The sequence below is a fragment of the Euwallacea similis genome, chromosome 33, assembly GCF_039881205.1.
Source record: "Euwallacea similis isolate ESF13 chromosome 33, ESF131.1, whole genome shotgun sequence".
NCBI classification, from domain to species: Eukaryota; Metazoa; Arthropoda; class Insecta; order Coleoptera; family Curculionidae; genus Euwallacea; species Euwallacea similis.
The window spans coordinates 648,156-668,989 of NC_089641.1; the positions used below are offsets into that span (position 1 = coordinate 648,156).

The following is a 20,834-nucleotide window of genomic DNA, read 5'->3' on the forward strand; positions in this document are numbered from 1 at the left end:
TAGTTAAATTAGGAAATTTTTTAATGCCACAATAAAACGAAATTGACATTGTAGTTGGAAAATCGAAACACTCTGTTAACGGGCATATTATTTATATGAAAAAGAAACAAAATTTTTTGATGAGATATACGGAATGAGTAAATATTTTGTTACAATATTGTCTATTTGCTACATTTAAAATTCATGCTGATATGAAACTTATTAAACTAGTTTCCGAATTCTTCATTTCTTTGATTTCTTGATTTTTTTGCCAAATATTTTCAACAATATTTGTATATATTACTTAGTACAGTTCTTAATGAAACGAAATAAGCAGCAAATAATTCGCAGGAAAAATTATTTTTTAAAAGCGAATTTCGAAAAGATATTTTCCAAATTCGTCAAGGAATCAGCTCTTGACCTTTTAGCCCAATCAGTGAATGGTTCATCCTAAACTACAATTAGACATAATCGTTGAGAGGGGAGAAGGTAAATGTGAAAAAAATTCGAAGTCAACTTTGTTTTATTGTTAGAGAATTTACGTCTTGATCGATTTATTAGTGATTTCTGAGCCCCTTTAAAAATAAATTCCCAACCACTGCACCTCAAAGTGTCATACTAATCTTATCGTAAAAAAATGAAGTGAAGACGTGAGTTGCCATCAAAAATCGATGTACAGCAACACGTTTTGCCATCTTCGACGTCGTCCTACGTTCCCGAAATTCAATTTCGTCTAAAAGTGCTAATCTTGCAGGGCGAAGTCTAAAAATGTCCCTGAAAGTTAAGTGAATATCGAAAAATCCCTAACGAGGGGAATTCCGCACGATCATATTGAAGGTTGATTTATGGTACCTTCAAAATATTTGAACATGCACCTCATGTTCATTTTTACACACATCTGATATAGGTGATCCAGATCACGCGGAAACAATGTCGAAAACTTTCCAGAGAGAAAGTGATTTATCGAGCAAGTTTTTCGCAAAAGTGCAGATACGTAAGGGCTGATCTACATTAAGGCACAACAGTTGGATTTAATCCGGATGTAAATGAGCTCTAAACTGATTACGTGGACAATAAATTCTGAATAGAGCAAGGTTTATTGTGGAACATATATAATATGATAAGCTTTATCGATTCGGTTATAGTTGATCTAGCGCACGAACGTTAAATATGGCACGAACCTATTATTTATATGCGGTTAGTTTGCTTCATGATTTCCTTATTCATAAGTTTCCAATACGGCGAATCGTGTGATTTTTCCAGATTTAAGACTACGTTAAAAGCTGCAAAGACTATAATGCCACCAAAAGTGCCCTAAGAGAGATATCTTTGTTTTTCTCTGCGATGAAAACTAAACTCCGAAAAAGGAAAATAAGTCAATCGCAACTCAATGTTTTTCATGGATATTTCTGGAAGTACTGGATATCCCAAATTCGATTAAAAATTCCTTCGGATAGATTATATAGAACTTAAATCTCGTTTTATCTTATGATGCTATATTTTCTCTATCTTAACGAAACGAGGAATATAGTCTGAAAAGTAAACGAACATAAACGCCTCTTTCAACAGTGCTGCGTGTCAGGAACATTAATCCGCCAAAGCGTTTCTTCTTCGGGTTTCCCTTTCGGTCTGATCTTCCGGCACTCCTTTTTAATCCTGTTCTTTTTAATAACAATAAAAGTAAATCAATTTTATCGACACTGGAGATTGTATAGCGGGCCCTCAGATTAGGCTTCCTAATGATTAATTATACACCAAAGGCTCAAGTTTTTCGCTTGTTCAACCAGAATCGCACACCTTAAGGATGGGTAATATCCATTAACATAAATCTTTTCGGGATGCCCCGATTACACTTTACGAGAAAAAGTTTGTGTACAGATTCGCTGATGGAGGCTTTTTTTAACGAAGAAAGCTCCCATAATTAAGGGCTTAATTAAGCTTCTTCTAGTTGAATGTAAAGTTCGCTAGAAAGTGTCACCAATTAATTACAGTGGAAGTTCCGTGAAATTAAGAGCGAGTAGATCAACATACTGACAATCTATACAGAGTACAGTTTCTATAAAAACCGAGAATTTACCCAACAATCTGCCTTTAATTTATATTTTCTATGAAAATTATCCTTTGGATATACTCACCCTGGCATTGATTTTTCCGCACTTAAAGGAAATACCTGGAATATCACGTAGTGTGCAGCTGACTGGGAACATGCAGGTAACTTTGAGCTATAGAGAACATAGAGTAAATTTCGTTTTCGCTAAGTTGGATGCATATTCCGCTCTGTTCCTGCGATCTGGAACAATGCATGTATTCACTTTAGGGTGTACATACAGCTAATCTTCACTACGGATGTCGGCGGTTGCTTTGGGGCTGTAAAGTTGTAACGCGTTATGTAATTTGAATTGTGGGTTTTGTTCTAGTGGAAGATGCTTTTGTGCTCACTAACGAAAGGGATTGGGTTGCTTTAGAGGAAAACTATCCCAAGTGACAATTTTAACTTTCTCAGCCTTCAGTTTCCTTTTATAGCAGTCATAAAAAGGTTATTGGCAATAGAGTGCATAGCAGAAGTCGGGAACGTTCACAATATCTGGTAAATGAAAGATTTTGTAGACTTAAGCCTAAAATAATGGTGATTCGTTGTAGCTTCGGTTACGAATTTTTCAAGTTTGTCAGAATTCTTGTTATTATGCTTGTTCATAGCGTGTCTGTTTCTGGAGCTCAATCATGAGAATCTCGATAACCATAAGAGAAACGAGATCGACCAAATTGGGACAAAGGTACGGAATTTTAAGTTCAAGAATACGCATTTTTAAAGCCTGGATAATTCCCATGATTTTCGAAGGCATTCGAAAAAAATTGAAATTTTGGAAAAACTTTTTTTTTCAGCTTATTTGACGAGATAATTTTATACTTCATCATTGGAATTAATTGGTGACTACCCAGGAAGGGGAGATTCCTCTGATTTCTTCCTCTACTTGAAAATTCGCCAAAAAACTTGAAATAGTCACACTTGTTCCAATGAGAAGCTTATTATTTCGACGCTTCAATGCAAGTTGAAAGCGTTCTGAAAACGTTTCCAGTTTTGAATTTTGCCATGTAAATCTGTTTTCAAATCGATTTCAATATCGTTTTGTTTCAAGATCGATTCGCCAATGTTCGAAATCGTATTGGAATTGAAACAACATGTAAATGTTATTGTATGGTTATTGAAAGGGGCGTGAGCTTCTCATATTGCATAAGATGAAACGACCAATTACACTATATCTTTCATTATCCATACGTCTCTGAGAATTGATAGGAAAAGGGTGTAAACCTTAAACAAATAAATATGATACCCAAGAGAATTACGCACATATTTGTTCCTCCAACCTTCATTGTGAATCCCGAGTTTCTATGTCCTAATTTAGGTTGATCAATAATACCTGCGAACATTCTTTGATTAAGACGTGTTTTCAGTTAACTTAAAATTCAATTATTTTTCTGCTACAATCAATTGGGAGCATTATAAAATATATAAGGGAAAACAGAAGAAGGGTGTATATCTTCTTTTAGCCTGGTACGCTCTTTCTAGGCGGGGTTCGATGGTGATGGGCGTGGCCTCATCAGATCACTTCACTTCAAGAGAACAAAAAACGCGAACTCACTGTAATTATCTTTGCTAGAAATACTCTAAATTGACATTTAATGGTATTACGGTAACTTTCCTCTTTTTTTCGCGCTGCATGCCATTAAAGAAATAACTTTTGAAGGAAGAATAATTAATTGCGGATCCCGACTCTTTCAGGAAAAGTTTTCAGACACTTGTAAGTTTATGAAATTTTGTAAAATTCTTTCAAAGACATGAGCTTTTAAAATTTAGGTAAAATCCTGCTCTACCGATCTTTGCATTGAACTCATAAAACGCAGAGTTTTTCACCTTCGAACTTGAAACGTAACAATTTTTAACCAATTTTGCGACTCTTTTACATTTATTTTTTATGTCATTAAGCGGAAATGTAACCCATCATCTTGATCGATTACCACTAATTCCTCTCTTATTTTCGTGACTAATTCGCTTTAGATGAATAAAAAAAAATAGCAACCCTACACTTCGGCGCTTTTTTTAATATTTTCAATCCGTTGCTGGCAAAACAAGCCGAAGTACGGGATTAGCATATTTTTCGGTGCCGGAATTTTTTGGCTTAGAGCGAGCAAAAGCGTTGACATAGACAAACTGAGGCTCGTGCTGCTTTAAAATTCCTCCAGATGCGAGAATTTGAAAAGAGCTTTTTACTTGGGGTTGTTTATTTTTGATTGATGCGTTAAGTCTCGCATTTCAACTCGTATTCATTCAAGGGCAAGGACGGATATTCGAAAATTAAGCACAGTTTCTTGATTTGAAGTTAGATAAACTAAAGAAAATGCCATTTTATGCGCGCCATCGTCCCCGAAAAGAAAAATTGTTCCTGACGAAACCCACTTTGGGGAAATTAAAAGCCCGTGGAGATAATATCTGCTCTATAAATTACCTGTCGTATAAATTGCAAGTTTTAGAATTAAATAAAAACCCCGGCATTTCTCCCTCCTTTTATACCGTAATGGAATGATACTGAGAATCTCTCAGAAAATAAATTCCGCTTTCAAACGTGATGGTTTCAGCACTTCACAAAAAGTGGTTCTTTTTGTTAATTAGAGTTCAAGTACCCAATTAATCCGAAAAAATCGTGAAGAAGATCGACCTTTGTTGATATATTTGTTTTTACGTGCCATATTGATGTTGAACAAGCATTGCTGGCAGCACTTCCTGGAAGAAAAGTGATTCATCTACTTGTCACTTCTAAAAGAGGAAGTTTTGTGAAAGTTTACAGAGTAATGAAACTCCAAAAATTTCCCCGAAGCTTAAAGAACGCCCCTTAGAAATGAAACTAATTACCCACCTTTTTCAATGGCATCCAATTTTTTTGCGTGCAGGGGAAACACCTGGATATAAAAGGTCGAAAAATCGATAATGAAATGCAAGGACCATTAATCTTCCGACCAAAGGAACACGCTTTTTCAACGTCTACTAATGAAACCAATTTGAGGAAACAGAATGTCGGGATTATGTGGGTTTCTTTCAATAGATAAAACCGGTTCGGTTCGATTATAACCACGTGAACTTACGGCTTTGATCGGTAATTAGGCTCAGATATCTGGGTCAGTTTTGATTAAAGACTATCTATTATCTGAGTGAAACGGGCGCAAGAAGTCAGGTAGTCGCGAAAAAATACAGCTGGCTTAGCTATTGAATCAATTTTCCAATTAGATTTAGGTGTCGAAAAGTTTGGAGATATCCGGAGGAAGATGCTGGAAAGTTTGGCGCTAATGCCGTCTGCTACAGATTTTGGGACGTGTCTTTCCGGAGGCTGCAAAGGATTGTTTCGACTTATTTTCAGTTTGCAACATGCGGCGAAAGAAGTTTGGTTTGATTTGAATAATCTTTAAACCAATAATTATCGCTATCGGAAGATTTGAAACCCCTAATAGAAGTTAACTTTCCCCAACTTTTCCCTTCGGCTATATGTCCTTGAAGACCAGAAACTTCAATAATTTCGTTAGCCTATGACATAAATGTTGTGGATCTGGAACATATTTATTTACTAACGAAGGTGAGTTTTACTAGAGCAAAGTCTTCTAGATTTATGGTCTTCCGTTCATAATAGTATTTTTTAAACCTAAATGGATTTTGAATCAACCTTGATACGAATATTGTGGAGCAGGAACATTTTTTTGCATTTTTGATTTCCGAATCCTGATTCAAACACACTTTGGAAATTAAAAAAAGGCCCAATTTATTGCAGATTTATTCAAAATAAATACGAATTAATGTTTTGTCACCCATGATTTATCATTATAATACGCAAACACTGGTAATACCCACTTTATAACCCAAAATGACCTGATTACTGAAATAGAAATTTCCCAGAGGAGGCTCCTTTATTTTCGTTTCAATTTCAGCAACTATTTCATGCATATTTACTTCACCTGCGGTCTACTTTGCGCTCCACTGCGACAAAGTGACCGAAACTCCACTTTAATCGCTTTAAAATTTTTAATGAACACGATGCATTTGCCCTCAAACCTAAACATTACTCAGATTTTTGCGCAGCAATTTCCATATTAATAGAAACAGCACATGTGAAACTTCCATCAGTTTATTTGATGGGGCAATTAATAATGCTCGGATTATATCCATTATAAACAAATCCCTATTCCCCCGTATATGTAGATGCTCAAACTCGTTTCGAGGAAGCTCCTAAGAAACTCGTTAAACTTACAGGTGCGTTAAAGATTGAAATAGGAATTAGAGTGATTGAATCAAAGCGAATGCCGAGGGGATTAGGGAAAACGAGACAGAGAGAGGATGATGTGAGAGCAAGAGGTGGAAGGGGTTTATATTAGATTAAGATAAATGTTGCTTTCCTGGCAGGGCTTTTAGAGCTTTGGACATTGATATTGCAGATCGTGAAACAATTGCTGAAATTCTTTAGACTTCATAAAAACTAAATAATACTTCAAACTGCTTTTTATGGTATTTTGTATATTTACCTTCAGTCTTTCGATGAACTTAGCCCACAAATCTCCTACTCTTTGCAAAAAACCATTTTTGGTTAATAAAACGCTAATGAAGAGATTCATTCTAGAAAGGCCGTTAGAAATTACCTTTCGATAATAAAGACACCGTACCCTCCCTTTATTAAAAGTATAATATATTCCATTCTTAAAAATTCTATTTTTGAGCTTTAATATAAACACGAGCAAACTGGGGAATATAAAATGTAAAGTGAGGCCTCGTCCTTCAACTAGATGGCTTAAATACAATATTTTCTTAAGTTCTTTAAACTTGGGACTGGAGTTTGCTTGCTTGAGTGTTTTAAGCGTGTTTTATGGAGATGAGGCTTTAGAATATATGGTGATGGGTTTTTTGGCCTGTGGCACATTAACCAAAGTTTCTATTTCCATTATAAAGAGCGAGGCCTAACCAACTCAATTTGAAACATAATTAAAACCGGAAATGAATGAAGTATTCAGTTTAGTTGTTAAATGAAGTTCCAGGTAATGTTTAAAGCATGGACATTGCAACAAAATAAACCGAATTCACTATAGGTGGATTTGTGTTCCATATGTGTTGGATGGATATGTATCCAGAGGCTTTACATATTAATTTTCAATTCGATTTTGAATAGAACAGTTTGAAATTAGGAACTCGGGAGTTTATGGTATTTGATAATCGATTTGGAGGCTTTTTGGGCTACCTACATTGTTTAATGTAATGGGTTTACTAGTATAGATCTGAAATTGTCAATTTGAAAAATTTTATATAAGAGATTTTTTCCATATATCAATTCAGTGATTCAGGAACTAAGTTCAGATTTCGGTTTCGTTGACTAAGAATGAAGAAATGCGTGTCTAACGTGGAGTAATTCCTAATCGACGGCTTTAGATGGCCAATGTTCAGCTTGAGAAGGGATTTGTCAAACGAATTAAATTTGAAGGGAAGCTAAGAGCACCCTTTCGGAATTTCGATGTTGGGATAAGTACGAACAGTATTTGATACAAGGATTTTGTCGTTAAATTAGTTACGGTTATTACGAAGTAAATTTATCAAAGCGATCAATGAATACGAAATTAATGAATTTTATTTTACGACATAATACAAAGTATTTTGAACTCAATATAAGTACACATCCTTAAAATAAATGGAAAATAGCTTATGCCGGTCAAACGTTTTGGAAAGCGTCCATGCTTTTGGTTAGGCTAAGCACTGGAGATCATTAATCTCACTCACATAAAAAAAATCACACCACATCCTGTTTCTGCTCTGGGTTATTTTTTAGGTGTACTTTCCCCTTAAACTAACCCATTTAAAATCCAATTTCGCAGTTAATTGATTAATAATTAAAAAATTAATATAGTTATGAGTTTTCGAGCCTCTTTTGTATCTGATTTTCTCACAATGTCAATAAGGCGCAAAGCGAAACATTTCCAGCCAGATTTTCACTTTGATGTTACGATTTTTCTTCGGGGCTAATGCAAATTTCTTACAATTCCCTGCTTCACCTCTTCGAGCCTTTGTGAATATTAAATTTCCTTTTATTAAAATTTTAAAACATTCCATTTTAAAAATTTAATTTAAGCGATGTTGCACAATTTCGCTAAAATGAGGGCTAAAATGCAAAACATAATAATATCGGCGCTTCGCGTTTAAACATGAGAAAGGAAAATGTTTATTTTTGTTATCCTCGTTTCCGAAAGGAGGTTCTTAAGATATTAAAATTCTTTAAGCATGAGAGAATACATAAATAAATAACATAAAAATTCTGCCTGAACGTCAGACAATAAAGAATACTTTATGTGCGTTTTCCCCGCAAAAAAAGCAAGATAAATATTGAGGAATAATTGGCTTTCACGTTTGTAATGGCGGCAATAAAAACCCACTTTGGCTCACGTTTGGTAAACAGAAGTTGGAAACTTTTTTTACAAATAGCTAGCAGACAGGACCTATTGATCTGAATCAGTCGATTCCTTAAAAACTTCTAAAACAACTTCCCGAGTTTTATGCGAACATTGTCTGAACACTCCCCGAATTTATATGATCTAAAAGTGATGAAATTTGTGCGTATTCTCACAACATTTCTGTTTTAAAGCTCTGGCTAATGCAATGCTCGAAATTTCGGAGCTCCTAATCCACAATAACTAAACCCTATGCCAATACTTTCAATGATGATGACATTTTCGCTAAGCTCTTTATCAGGCCATGCAATGGTTAAGAAAATTTAATTTTCAACATCATATCTGTATAAAAATCAACGACATATAATTTAAAGCTGCATAAATATATGTGTTTGCGTTGCAGACAAAAGTCGTTCGTGTTATCCAAGTTAAGCTTGTTCATTTCCACTAATTTCCATTGCGGCATACTTAAAATTCTATTGTACTTTCTTCAACTTATGCAAATGAAGTTTCATTGCGATGAATTGTTCCGAGATTCCATCAAAAGTAACTTTTTGAGAACTGGACCACAATACTTAAACACGCCCTAAATGGTTAAGCTGCAAAAGTTCCTTTGAAACTTTGATACTGGTCGACACATACAAGCATGTTCAAGCAATAACCTGATTATCTGAAAGCTTACTTATACTACCCCAAACTTGTTCATTCCAGAAGCCTTTCGAAGCACATGCAAGACAGATTACTGTATACCGTGCCTCAAACTTTAATAACGTTAAAGTGGCAAGTCGAACACGTAATTGCTGAAATTTGCAGTAATCCCTGGCGGTAAAAATTCGTAGATGGAAGCTCGGTTTTTGCCCATCAGCTAAAACAGCGATAATACAGAAATTTTAATGTAGATGAAGCTCATTTAACCTGATGGTTTGATGAGTAGCAGGATAATGGTTGTTACATAGTAGGAAAATCGATAAATGAAAGTTTTTAGAGTTATTTGAATGGCAATAGATACAAAGCAGTAATTTTTAATCTATTTGACTGTGCAACAAGTTCTCAAATTTACCATTGAACAATGATATCAGTTTTGTGGGCCTAGAGCAAACGCAAAATTTGAAATATATAACGTTATTTGAGGAGCGACATAAATTTCAACCATTAACACTTACACTAAGAGAGACTCGGAAGTAGTTTTCTCATATTTTTTCGCTATTTTAAAGACATGAAAATTGTGCTTATTGCCGAGAAATTCCTCTTTTAATGTTAAAATTCATTCAAGTTTGTCCGAAATAAATAACGAAAACAGCCCACAATAACTAAATTTAATACCAAAAATATCATTAATGTGTCGCTTGGTGCCTTACTACATCATCCTGCTTTAGCTTTTTATCAGGCAAAGCAATAATAATTAAGAAAATTTATTTTCCAACTTCGTATCTGTATAAGAATCAGCCGCTTGTAAATTAGAGCTGCATAAATGTATGTACGTGTTTGCGATGTGAACAAAAGTCGTTCGTGATATTCAAGCTTATTCATTTTCGCTAATTTCCATTGCGGCCTATATAAAATACTTTTGTATTTTCTTCGACTTAGACAAATGACCGAGAGTCCATCAAGTAGTTTTTGGAAAATATTTTGGATCTGCAAAACCTATACCCCACAATAATTAAACTACAAACTCTGGTTTGGTTTACACTACCCCAAACTTGTTCATTTTATGAGACTTTCGAATTACATACAAGACATACTATCCTGTAATGTGCCTCAAACTTTATTACTGTTAAATTGGCAGGTTGAACACGCAATTGCTCGCAATACAAGTTCAAATTTGCAGTAATCCCTGACCTAAAAATATTTGAATGAAAGCTCGCTTTATGCCCATTAAAATCCAAACATCGATAATACAGGAGCTTTAATGCAGCTGAAGCTCGTTTAAAACGTTATAGTTTGGGAAATCAATAGCTGAATACTTTTGCAGTTATTTGAGGGATAATTGATATTAAGTGGTAATTTAAAATTTTGCCTTAAAGTTCTCAAACTTGCTAATGAGCCATGATATCAGTTTCGTAGACCTGGAATCTAAGTATATTTTGAAATATACTTCTTTATGTGAGGAGAAATATAAATTTCGTTCATTAAAGCTTATATTAAGACAAACTGAGAAGTAATCTTCTGGGATTTTTCGCTATCGTTAACTTATACGACTCGAGTAAATAGGAGCTCCAGATCAAAAGAAAACTTAATAAACTCCGAAGCAATCTCAAGAAAGCAGAACAGCTTGGTTCCAAATATAATTAATTGTTTCTTTTGTATGAACTTCGTTTCTTCTTAAATCGAAATCGGCTGCTTTGCGCCTTACGTGAGCTTCGGGGACAAATGGCCGCACACATGGGATAACAGGAACCTCATTAGTTTGCGACAAACTCAGATTAAGGATTAACAGTTCGAAACTAATGAGCTGGATTTGTCCTGGAGGACAGTAATTTAATCGGCTGCCGGACAAATGTGATCTGGTCTAGACTCAGGCTTAACGCGAGTTTATTGGGAAAGTTTTATCGCTAGGATTTTGGCAGATTTCGCTTAAAGTGGGTGTCATTAGTAATTCCAGAATTGGGAAATTAGTGGGAGTAGGCTGTAGTTTGATTTTATGACTGATGGATCTGAGATTTTTGTCTTGGTGTACCACACAAATGTTGGCAAGAGTGAGTCGAGCCACTCATTCCAAGAGGGTATTACAGTACGAAATCTCTCACTTTGAGCTTTTACCATTAATAATTGCAGAAAATTAATGACTTCTTTTTAGCCTAAGAGAAGTAATTTAAGCAAGAGGTGAAAGAAACGCAAAGAATGCGAGTATAAAGAGCAATATTAAAGTAAAATAAATCGTGTAAGATAGAAAATCTTCATCGATCAAAAAGACATTGAAACAAGTATCATTCTCGTAAGGGCTCAAAGATACTAATATGTTCAAGATATTAAATCCAAATAGAAATAAATCCAGGATTGTGTTATTGAGAGAACTCTATCCACATAGACTTCCTTATACCCATTTATACAAATTGGAAAGCTCTTGGTAAGGATGTTCAATTATGATCAGAATACTTATCTACTCCATTTCGAGACATAAAATAAATTTCATTTAATTCTGTGATACCCCAAAGAGACTTTTTAAATCAATTCTGGCCGATATTCGAGGAAAATAGCTTAGATGTGTTCTTTACTGTTTACTAGCTTCAGATTTATTGGTAATACAGAAATAATCCAGTACCTAAATTAAGTTCTTTAAGTAGATAAATTTGCTGACAAATTCCATAAATTCTAATGGGGTACGAAGTTCTAATTATAAAGCACTGTTTAAGGTATTTTTGAAACCTAAACAGATTCTTCAGAATTGAAACTGAAAAAAACACTGAGTATCCTTGCAGTAATAACTGCATCTAGATAGCATTTCCTGTGTTTTTTCATTCACGCCATTTCTGAATATGAACAACATTTTATTTATTCTTGTGACACCTCTAGGAAACACGATATCGAGGGCATAGCTTACACTTGTTCTCTGCTACAAAGAAACTTACTACGCCTAAAAGCAGAGCTACAAATTTACATTAGGGGCTCAGGCATGATTATTTTCAACCAAAATTCTCGATTTACCTCCGCAGTTAATTGCAAAGCTGCACTCATTTAAATTTTGTTCTTTTTCTTTATTCCCCATTAAAAGTTTAACGACCAGATAATTGATATCGAAGTTTTTCAGAGCCCATTTGCTGAACATCGAAATTCCCGTATTGTGAATGAAATTGTAAAAGTTTCCAAAACCGAAAACTATTATATATTATATAATTTGTAGCATATTTTCCAACACCAGAAGCGAACTGCTGCGTTTATTAAAATGCATATTAAATACTTTTACGATATGAAGCAATGTGTCCAACATTAACCTGAAGATATATTATAGTGGCTGGATAAATGTGGAACAATTACATAACAGGAACAAAATGGCAAATGCAATTTCGGCTGCATGACAAATGACTGCCCGGCAAATTAATCCCTTTCCAGGGAATAATTATTCGCTTAGCATGCACCTAATTTAAACCAAAGCTGGAAATATAGCGTCAAAGATCTGGATTGGCGTGCAATCACAGTTTGCGGTAATGGTTACCACGCAATTGTACCACTGTTTTAACCTCGTGGTCAATCGATTTGGGAAATGTTCCAATTCCAAGCAAAACGAGAGTCTCCTGAACGGAATTCGTGTTTCCTACCTTAGAGTTAGATGCAATACGATATGTCAAGTGGAAAGGGCAAATATATGGCTAAAAGGGGAAGAAAATGCGTGGGGATGTGGAGAACGAATGCCGAATCATTAGAGCTAGACGAAAGTAATATTTTACTGGAAATTCGCTCTTTTCAAGGCTTTTTGGAAGGATTTTCTTCAGCGAAATAATTTGGTATCAAAATATTATTGGCAGTGGCATCCTGGAGGAAATTGCACGAAAATCAAACACCTCGGGGCGCCTGAGAAATTAATTAGAGCTGATGCAAGAACTTGCTTAGATAATTTAATCTCAAAATCCGTAACTTAATTTACTCGCCAATCAATACCGTTCAAATCCTAGAAGACCAGTTCCGCGAATGATGCGAACCACAGTGATTCGAATTTATAATCCCACGACACAAAGACATTAGACTCAAGCAAAACGATTTCAGAAACCTTTTAAATCCAACTAAGAGAATTGATTCCATTTAAGAGACCTTGACCTTTCCCTGACCTTCCTTTACACACGCACTTACAAACGTTTTCCTTTATTTTTCTTTTTCCGTCACTTTATAACTCTCTGACACGCATATGTAGTATCCAAATAAAAACACAACTCAAGATATTCGAAGTAGCATACTCTAGTGTTAGACATTCTAATGCCTTCTCAAGGGCCTAATTTCCAAAGTAGGTTATTTATGAGGTGGCCTCAGACAGGGTCTTGAGGGAGCAATTGGCCAATAATTTGTGTCGGCTGAGTAATCCACCATAGTTTTAGGAAATAGTTGAGGAGGATAAAGCCTACATAAGCCGCAAGTTCGTGGCAAACGTTGGCAAAGACAAATATTCGGTAACGTGGATTTAGGATATTGAATTATGTGAATTTTAGTTAAATGGAGTTTGTTATATTTTTTGTGTTCCAGCAACTCAAAGGTTTAATTGAATTCTTTTATGTAGAGAAGGGTTTCTAATTCTCATTATGGAAATTTTTAATAATTTTATAATGGTTTATTATATAATTATAATACATCAAGTGTTTTAAAGTCATACGAAAGCATAGATCTAGCCCTTCAATCATTAGTCTACTTTATGAATTTAAAATACTATTAATACTAACCACACTCTTCTCATAAATTAGTCTTTTAGAAGGACCGTTTTTTAGAAATTAACCTGAAAGTAGGTATTGAACAATTTTTTTTGCAAGAAAGTTTAATTGTTTTAAAATAGAGTACAAAACTGAATGTAAAAACCATTAAATTCAGGAATGAGGTCATTCTGTATTGCCTGAAATCGACATCTGTATAAAGGCAATTTCTAAGCATATTACGAAAGCCAAAGCCATTTACAAATGTTTCTCTTTTTCAGGTGCTGTCAAGAGTGCGCAAAAACAGAAGGAGAACCATGCGGTGGCGATCTGGGGTTCAGTGGAACCTGCGAACCCGGTCTCTCCTGTCAACAACCAGGAAGAACACCAAGTGAAGGCATTTGTCGGCCTGTAATCTTCGACAATCACGAAGATACGTGAAACTTGATTGTACATAATGTAAATAATGTAAGTAAGGCTTGTTTCACATAAATCGATGTCGACAGATTTATTTTCCATACAGTTGCATTAAATGTATTTGGTCGGAACAATTACTGCATTCATGGATGTAGTTACAGACCCGTGTACACGTACAAATTCCCCTTGTTTTAAATTATATTATTTAAATCTAATGAATAATGCTGATATTACATGAATACCGAAGGACCAATTTGAATTCGATTTTATCTTTTACAACCTGTTTTTTTGCACTTGAATGTTGTATTCGTTGGATTTATCCTTTGTTAATTTAATTATCGTGCTCTTGTAGCAAAATAATATTGTTATAAACTATTATATTCCCATTGGTATACGTGGCAAATAACGCAATATGCAACAACTATTTCTGAGTGATTAATGGCCTTTGAGCAATTTATTACCGTAATAACTTTCCACTACATAGCACACCCTTGACGCAGTCCAAATGAAATACTTAACGTTAGAAAATGTGTACAATAGCAAGAAGGGCGTATTCAACAAACCTGTGCCGTGGTGTCACAAAAGAGTATCTATTTGCGGAGCTAAATGGATATTTAAGGAGCGTTTAGCACTAGTTTTGCAATAATTAGAAAATTCTTCTTCTTCATCTGCCTATGGAATAGAGTATAATCGGCTTAATTTAAAAGCTAAATTAATTTTTCTTAAGTATCTGCATAGAATATTTTCAACCCTAAAGTACATCTAACACTAAAATTCTCCTTTAATGCCTATGAACAGAAAACTCATTAATAAAGTTTGGGGTAAGCAAAATCCATTTCTTATCTTTGGGATAAGTTAGCTCTAGTGGCTGTAAAAGTATCAGGTAACTCATGTGTACGCGTGCTTTATCAGCTAGAAGAATCCCATATTTCATATAGAACTTGGAGAATATTGAAAGGGGTGGAAGATGTATGAGATTTCAAGTAAATTTATGTCCAGGTTTGGTTTTTATTCGGGGGAACGTGGCATCCGTTTCTTTGTTTTTAAGTAGACCAGAAAATATTGTAGTAAATTGGAAAAAGTATAGGGAATGTTATATTCAATCAAAGGTCTCGCAGGTCATGGCTATGACATGAATCATCCGACCGAAACCAAATATCGCCTTTTATTTCAATGATTGATGATAAGCTAAATAATTAAATTACATTTCATGGATTTGGAATGTTCCCTTTTGGCAAATGCAAAAAATATATATGGGGAGTTATAATTAAAAGTAGGTGCAAAATCCAGTGCACAGCCCAATGAAGTCCAGACATCCTGGCAATATATAAACTTTTAATAAGCATAACATTATATAGAAAAATGTATATATAATAATATTTAATACGAGTATATACATATAATATATTTATATGTACCCCGGCCCAATATGCTCAAAACTTAGTAAAAAGTTTGTTATAAATGATACGCAAAATCATAATACATATTTTTTTATCCGAAAATTAAATAAGCTTGTTGGGAATTATTCCAAACCCTCCAGTTTGATTAAATTGTAATAAAATTATGTGTTTGATGAAAATACATTTAGTCCTAAATTCACCGGTTTTATAATAAATCTTGAGCCCCTTTTTTGCTTAACATGTCATGTGTATCATTTTGAATATACACATAAATTTGAGTTAGGATACCAATGTGTCTTGTGCTTAATGTGATATGCTTAATGAGACTACGAAGCCTTATTTAACACGTTAGTTTATAAAATCGAGTGGCATCAAGAATACAGGGAAGAAAGGGGGAAGGGGTTATTAACTGTTTATATTATAGGATTAAAGAATAGATCTTAACGTGCAGAAATCCTGATTTATCACAGTAAAAATTGTGTTTAACTACATCCTATATAGGGAATAAAAGAAACATTATTACATTGTTACTATTAATAGAAACAACAGAAAAAGATTTGTTATTATAGTTAACTCCATCAACTAACCTGTCTCACACAATTATTCCCAATTTTTTGAAAAAATCTCAGAATTTGGTAAGATCGATACAGAGTTACTACTACTGAAATCATTCCTGTAAGTTCTAGGATCTAAATAATTATAATCATCTGGAGTGCTGAGCTCGTTATACAAGTTCATTCTCAGATAGTCGAATATTGGATTAAGCTAAACTGCGGCTATCGCTTCTAGCACGGTATTTAAAATAGATACAGATGGTATAGGGATATAGATATAGATTTTTTTAATCGAGTGAGAGTAAAAAAATGTTCTTTTTTTCGAACGGATCTTCATTAAGCTCTCAACTTTAATATCTACATAATAGAGAATTTTGAAATCTTATTTACCAGCTTCCAGTGAGTTGAAGATAATCAGGTACACTTTCAACTTACACACAGTATTTACTATTTTCCTTATATCCTATATTTATTTTGATATGGTTTGTTTAACTACTTTTTCCATTATCGTTAATCAAGTCTCTTAACGCGACACTGAAATGTTTTTTTTTTTTTAATTTGAAGAACATTACGTATCGTGTAATTGTTAGTTTCCAGGTTTTCCTAGTCGATGAACTGGAAAAAATAAATTAGCTAATTATTTTCAATTTGAAGCTGGATTCAGTAAATTGGAAAATTTTTTAATGCTCATTTTTTTCGAGATTCCCTTTAGTTTCCCGGAATAAAAATTATATGGAAACATCACGCTCAAATTTCAATTTAACGTTATCAAATATTCCAGAGAGGCTCTACCAGATTACACAGTTTGGTCGCCTGATCGAATCAACTCAATTTAAAATAAAACACTATATGACGATCGCTCGTTCCCCAGGGATTTACCCGCAAATCATGTAAATGTTTTGGACTTAATTGGTTTTCAATATACACCCATCTCGCTATCTATTTTACAAATTAAAATCGTGACTAGATCTAGAAATAGGGATCCCATTTACATTAAAACAGGGTTTTTACTCCTCAAAATCTACACAGATGGCTGTAAGATCCCGATAGCAAACATAGGCAAACTTCATTTAGCGCACTATAGACTGTCAGTAAAGTTTCAGCTAGCGGCTGTTCCTATTTGAGAAACTTCCTCCTAGTAATCGCATTTTAAACTATCTTTGTTTTAGTTAAATGCGAGATATCTAGGCTTGCTGGATGCTTGTTTGAGAGAACAGTTTCAACTTACATAAAGTTTTAGTTAACTCTCAAACATTTTAAAACTTATTGTATTTCTAAAAAATATCTCTTCCCTTTTGCAGAAATCTAGATCTGGCTGCATCCAGAAGAAGTTTCGGATCTTGAGACCTGCAGACCAACCCCTGTAAAAACTGTGAGTCTTTGAGGTGTAGTTAACACTTTCAGGCAATGACTATGAATTAATATTTATTATGGTATATAATTTTAGTTATAAGGTAGCTGCTCTGAGATGTGAATAAATTTGCTGAAAATTGCGCTTTGCCAGAATTCTTGTACATTTGGATCGAATTTACAGAGTTAAGAGCTCTGGCTGACCATAACTACCTATGTACAAAACGTTTTCTTTGACTCTATTGTATTTTCCAGCCCAATAAAAGCAGATTTTCATAATTAGAACTTTACCTGAAATTATGCCGATAAACTCGCAAACAGTTTAACATTCGGATGGAAATTAAATTCCCCCTGTTATCAGGCAAATATCAAATAAACAACCGCATATTTAGGGTTCTAGGAGCTAATCAGCAACTCCTGTTGTAAATTAAAATTTGGCTGCAACTCCACCAAATGCAGAGATAAATCAATGAAATGATCACTAAATTCCAACGCAATTAGGAAACTTTATACATAGATTAGATATGTAAGAAGAAGATCTTCTTAGGCCTCTTTGGTTTCTCTGCTACCCTTGTGACTGCTGAAATTTATGTGTATAAATTTATGACAATACTCTTAGGTGAATTATAGCTTTTAAGATTATTGTAAATGTATATTCAAATGGTGTTTATTTGTTCCTGAGGATAATGTATCTATAACATGATAACCAATAAATTGATTTTATTTATATAACAGTTAAAGTTTAATTTAGTGTAGTCCCTCGAAATTTGAAAACTCCCACCCTTGATCGATCTTCGCAATTAAGCAATGTTGATATATCTCCTAGCGCAACAAATATGTGTCTTCATTAAAATTAATGGGTCTAATGTTCTCTAAGATCCATTGTTCCAATTTCAACGCCCCATCAAACTTTCTACATTGAAACTACGCTAATTTCAACCTTATTTAGATACTTCGAAACGTCTAATTAGAGCTAACGATGTCTTTGCTAATAATGTTTATCTAATCCACTTCCAGAGTGATTTCAAAAAACAATTGCCATCCCGAAACTAATTTTCTCATAAAATCATTCCCTCCAAATCCCGATATAATCCCGACTTGTGTAAACAGTTTTAGGCACGCAACGTTTAAGCTGAAACCTCTAACCCCACTTTAGATGTTCCGATACTCTTCTGCTTTCAAACTGCGATGTAATGGGTGTATCGGATAAAATGATATAAGCCATTTGGTTCTCCAACAATTGCTGTTCAACCTAAAATTGGTTTTCGTGTACGTGATTATGGGTTTAATGCTTATTATGGTGAAGCCAGTCGAGCAAACTGGGAAGGAAGTGGGTTTTAACAAGCTGGAAGTGTTTGCGAAGTTAAGAATACAGAATATTATTTGAAAAGAGTATACAATTTAGACGTTCCAAACCAGAATCACCTTATTTATGTAACACTTCAACAAAAAAAATAGTTGCTTCACATTTTGTGTTGGCTACATCTTCATGTCTTCCATTGTTATCATGTTTTAGCAGTAGAACAATTTGAACTGCCATAAATAAAGAGATTTTGATTGCTTTTTTGAGAGTTCTCTTAGAATGTGAATAATGGCCTCACTCTCTTTTAAGAGAGCTCCGCTGTTTCTTTTCAGATATTTCAAGAAAAAAAAAATTATGCTTTACTATTAGATATGCTTTATCCAATTTTAGGGAGAGCCTTCAAAGTTTTTTATAGAGGGATTTTTGAAGTGCTGTAACCCAAGTTTTCAAGGCAAGTAGCCTAAAACAAGGTTTCTAATAATGTTATTCTTTCCAGGTTTTTTCGTTTTCGTTTTTACTTATTCTATAGTTTTTTCAGACCTTTTCGAGACTTTAGTATCTGTTTTATCAAGAAGAATGTTACTTCTATCTTAAAGTTTTCTTGTCAAGATTTTCGTATAATATAAAAAGATACTTTTAAAAATTTATAATTTTCCAAAAAAGTTCCTATATTATGTTAAAAACTCACACCCTTCATTGATCTTCGCAACAGGACAGTTTCTAATCATTTAATATTCTTCTCTTTCTGACATGAAACGCTTGTAACTTGCGATTCTAACACGAAACATATTCTCCTCTTCAAAATCACCCTCGATAATTCACCTTTAATCAAACGAAAAAAACCCTTCAAAACAGAATTGATAAGGGATTATCCCCCAGAGTAAGCATTATCCTCGCCTCGCTGGTCCGTTATTTCGAATTTAAAAACGCAAGGAAGATAAAATGTGGTGGATTTTTAATGAAGGATTGTTCAACGAACCGGTTGAGGCAAAACCTTATCTACACACAAATAACGATGTAAAAACAAAAACGAACCCGAAGAGTTTTAATCGAATTTTAATGAGGTAAACAATTTGAAATAATTCAGCCTTCAACAGAATGTGTTTGTGGAAATTATTTGTGATTACAAGGAAGAGATATGCGATGTGTTTGTCAAATTATTTTGGTCAAAAACTACGATTTTGTGAGCATAGAATCAAGAAGAATATAGGTAATTTTGAAGGTAGAAGTTGGTAAATTGGGTCATCCTCATTTCTTCCTGGCGGTCTTACCAAATGCAATTCTGAATTTTTTATTTCAATTCAGTTAAGCTGTTCAGCAGCTGACTAAGTCTAAAGTCCTTTGAGCTATTTTCAACAACCATTTAACAACTATTCTTCTGTTCAGCCATTTAACCGAACTTTCTGTGAATACTGGAACACGAAGTAATGTCCGATAAGCAGCTTTAAACTCTGTCGAATTTTCAAAACTTTTTTCATACTTTTAGACTACATATTTTGAACTTGAAAAGGCAATTTTCACCTTTAATTAGGTTTATTTTCAAATTTAAACGGCCGCCAAGTTTTCTGCTACGTCTTGAAAGATTCTTGAAGTCAGGCACAATACCTGGAAAGTATTAATTTCAGTTAGAATTGATTGTCTGGCTACTTTGGAATGTTCGTATTAACTGCTATCAAGGCGAAAAAGGTCAAGATAGGCCTTAACAATTTTATGATTAATTTGTGTCCAACACCTTTGACTTTCTCGAATGTCTTCTAATCTTTCTCAACCAAACTTCTTCTTTTCTCTCTTAATCTTCTCAACCAACAGCTTAGATCAGAAGCAGTGTAAGGCAGTTATGTTATCATCAGTTGCATATTTAAACTATTAGTTTATTCCATAGCGACAACTTTGTCTTCTACTGATCATAACTCAGGCTGATAAAGTTAATGGCCAAGAGTTTTTAAATAAATTCCAGCAACAGTCCAACTACCAACACACCAAGACATTTCGAGAGCCACGTCCTGCTACCAACTTGAACAATATTGTC

General features: G+C 34.2%; 1 protein-coding gene across 2 annotated transcripts in view; it reads left to right on the forward strand.

Annotated features, from left to right (window-relative positions):
* cmpy (crimpy) overlaps positions 1-18,236 on the forward strand; it is a 41,133-nt gene extending 22,897 nt beyond the window's left edge. Inside the window, exons 2-4 of one of the 2 annotated variants that reach the window (XR_010752887.1) lie at positions 14,063-14,249; positions 17,454-17,537; positions 17,600-18,236. Coding sequence is in view for 1 of the 2 variants with exons in the window: in XM_066404192.1 (XP_066260289.1) it covers positions 14,063-14,222 (160 nt within the window). In the remaining variant the exon portion in view is untranslated. Of the gene's footprint in view, positions 1-14,062; positions 14,250-17,453 lie in introns of both variants that reach the window. The other variant, XM_066404192.1, reaches the window with a different exon arrangement.
* The last annotated feature ends 2,598 nt before the right edge of the window (positions 18,237-20,834 follow it).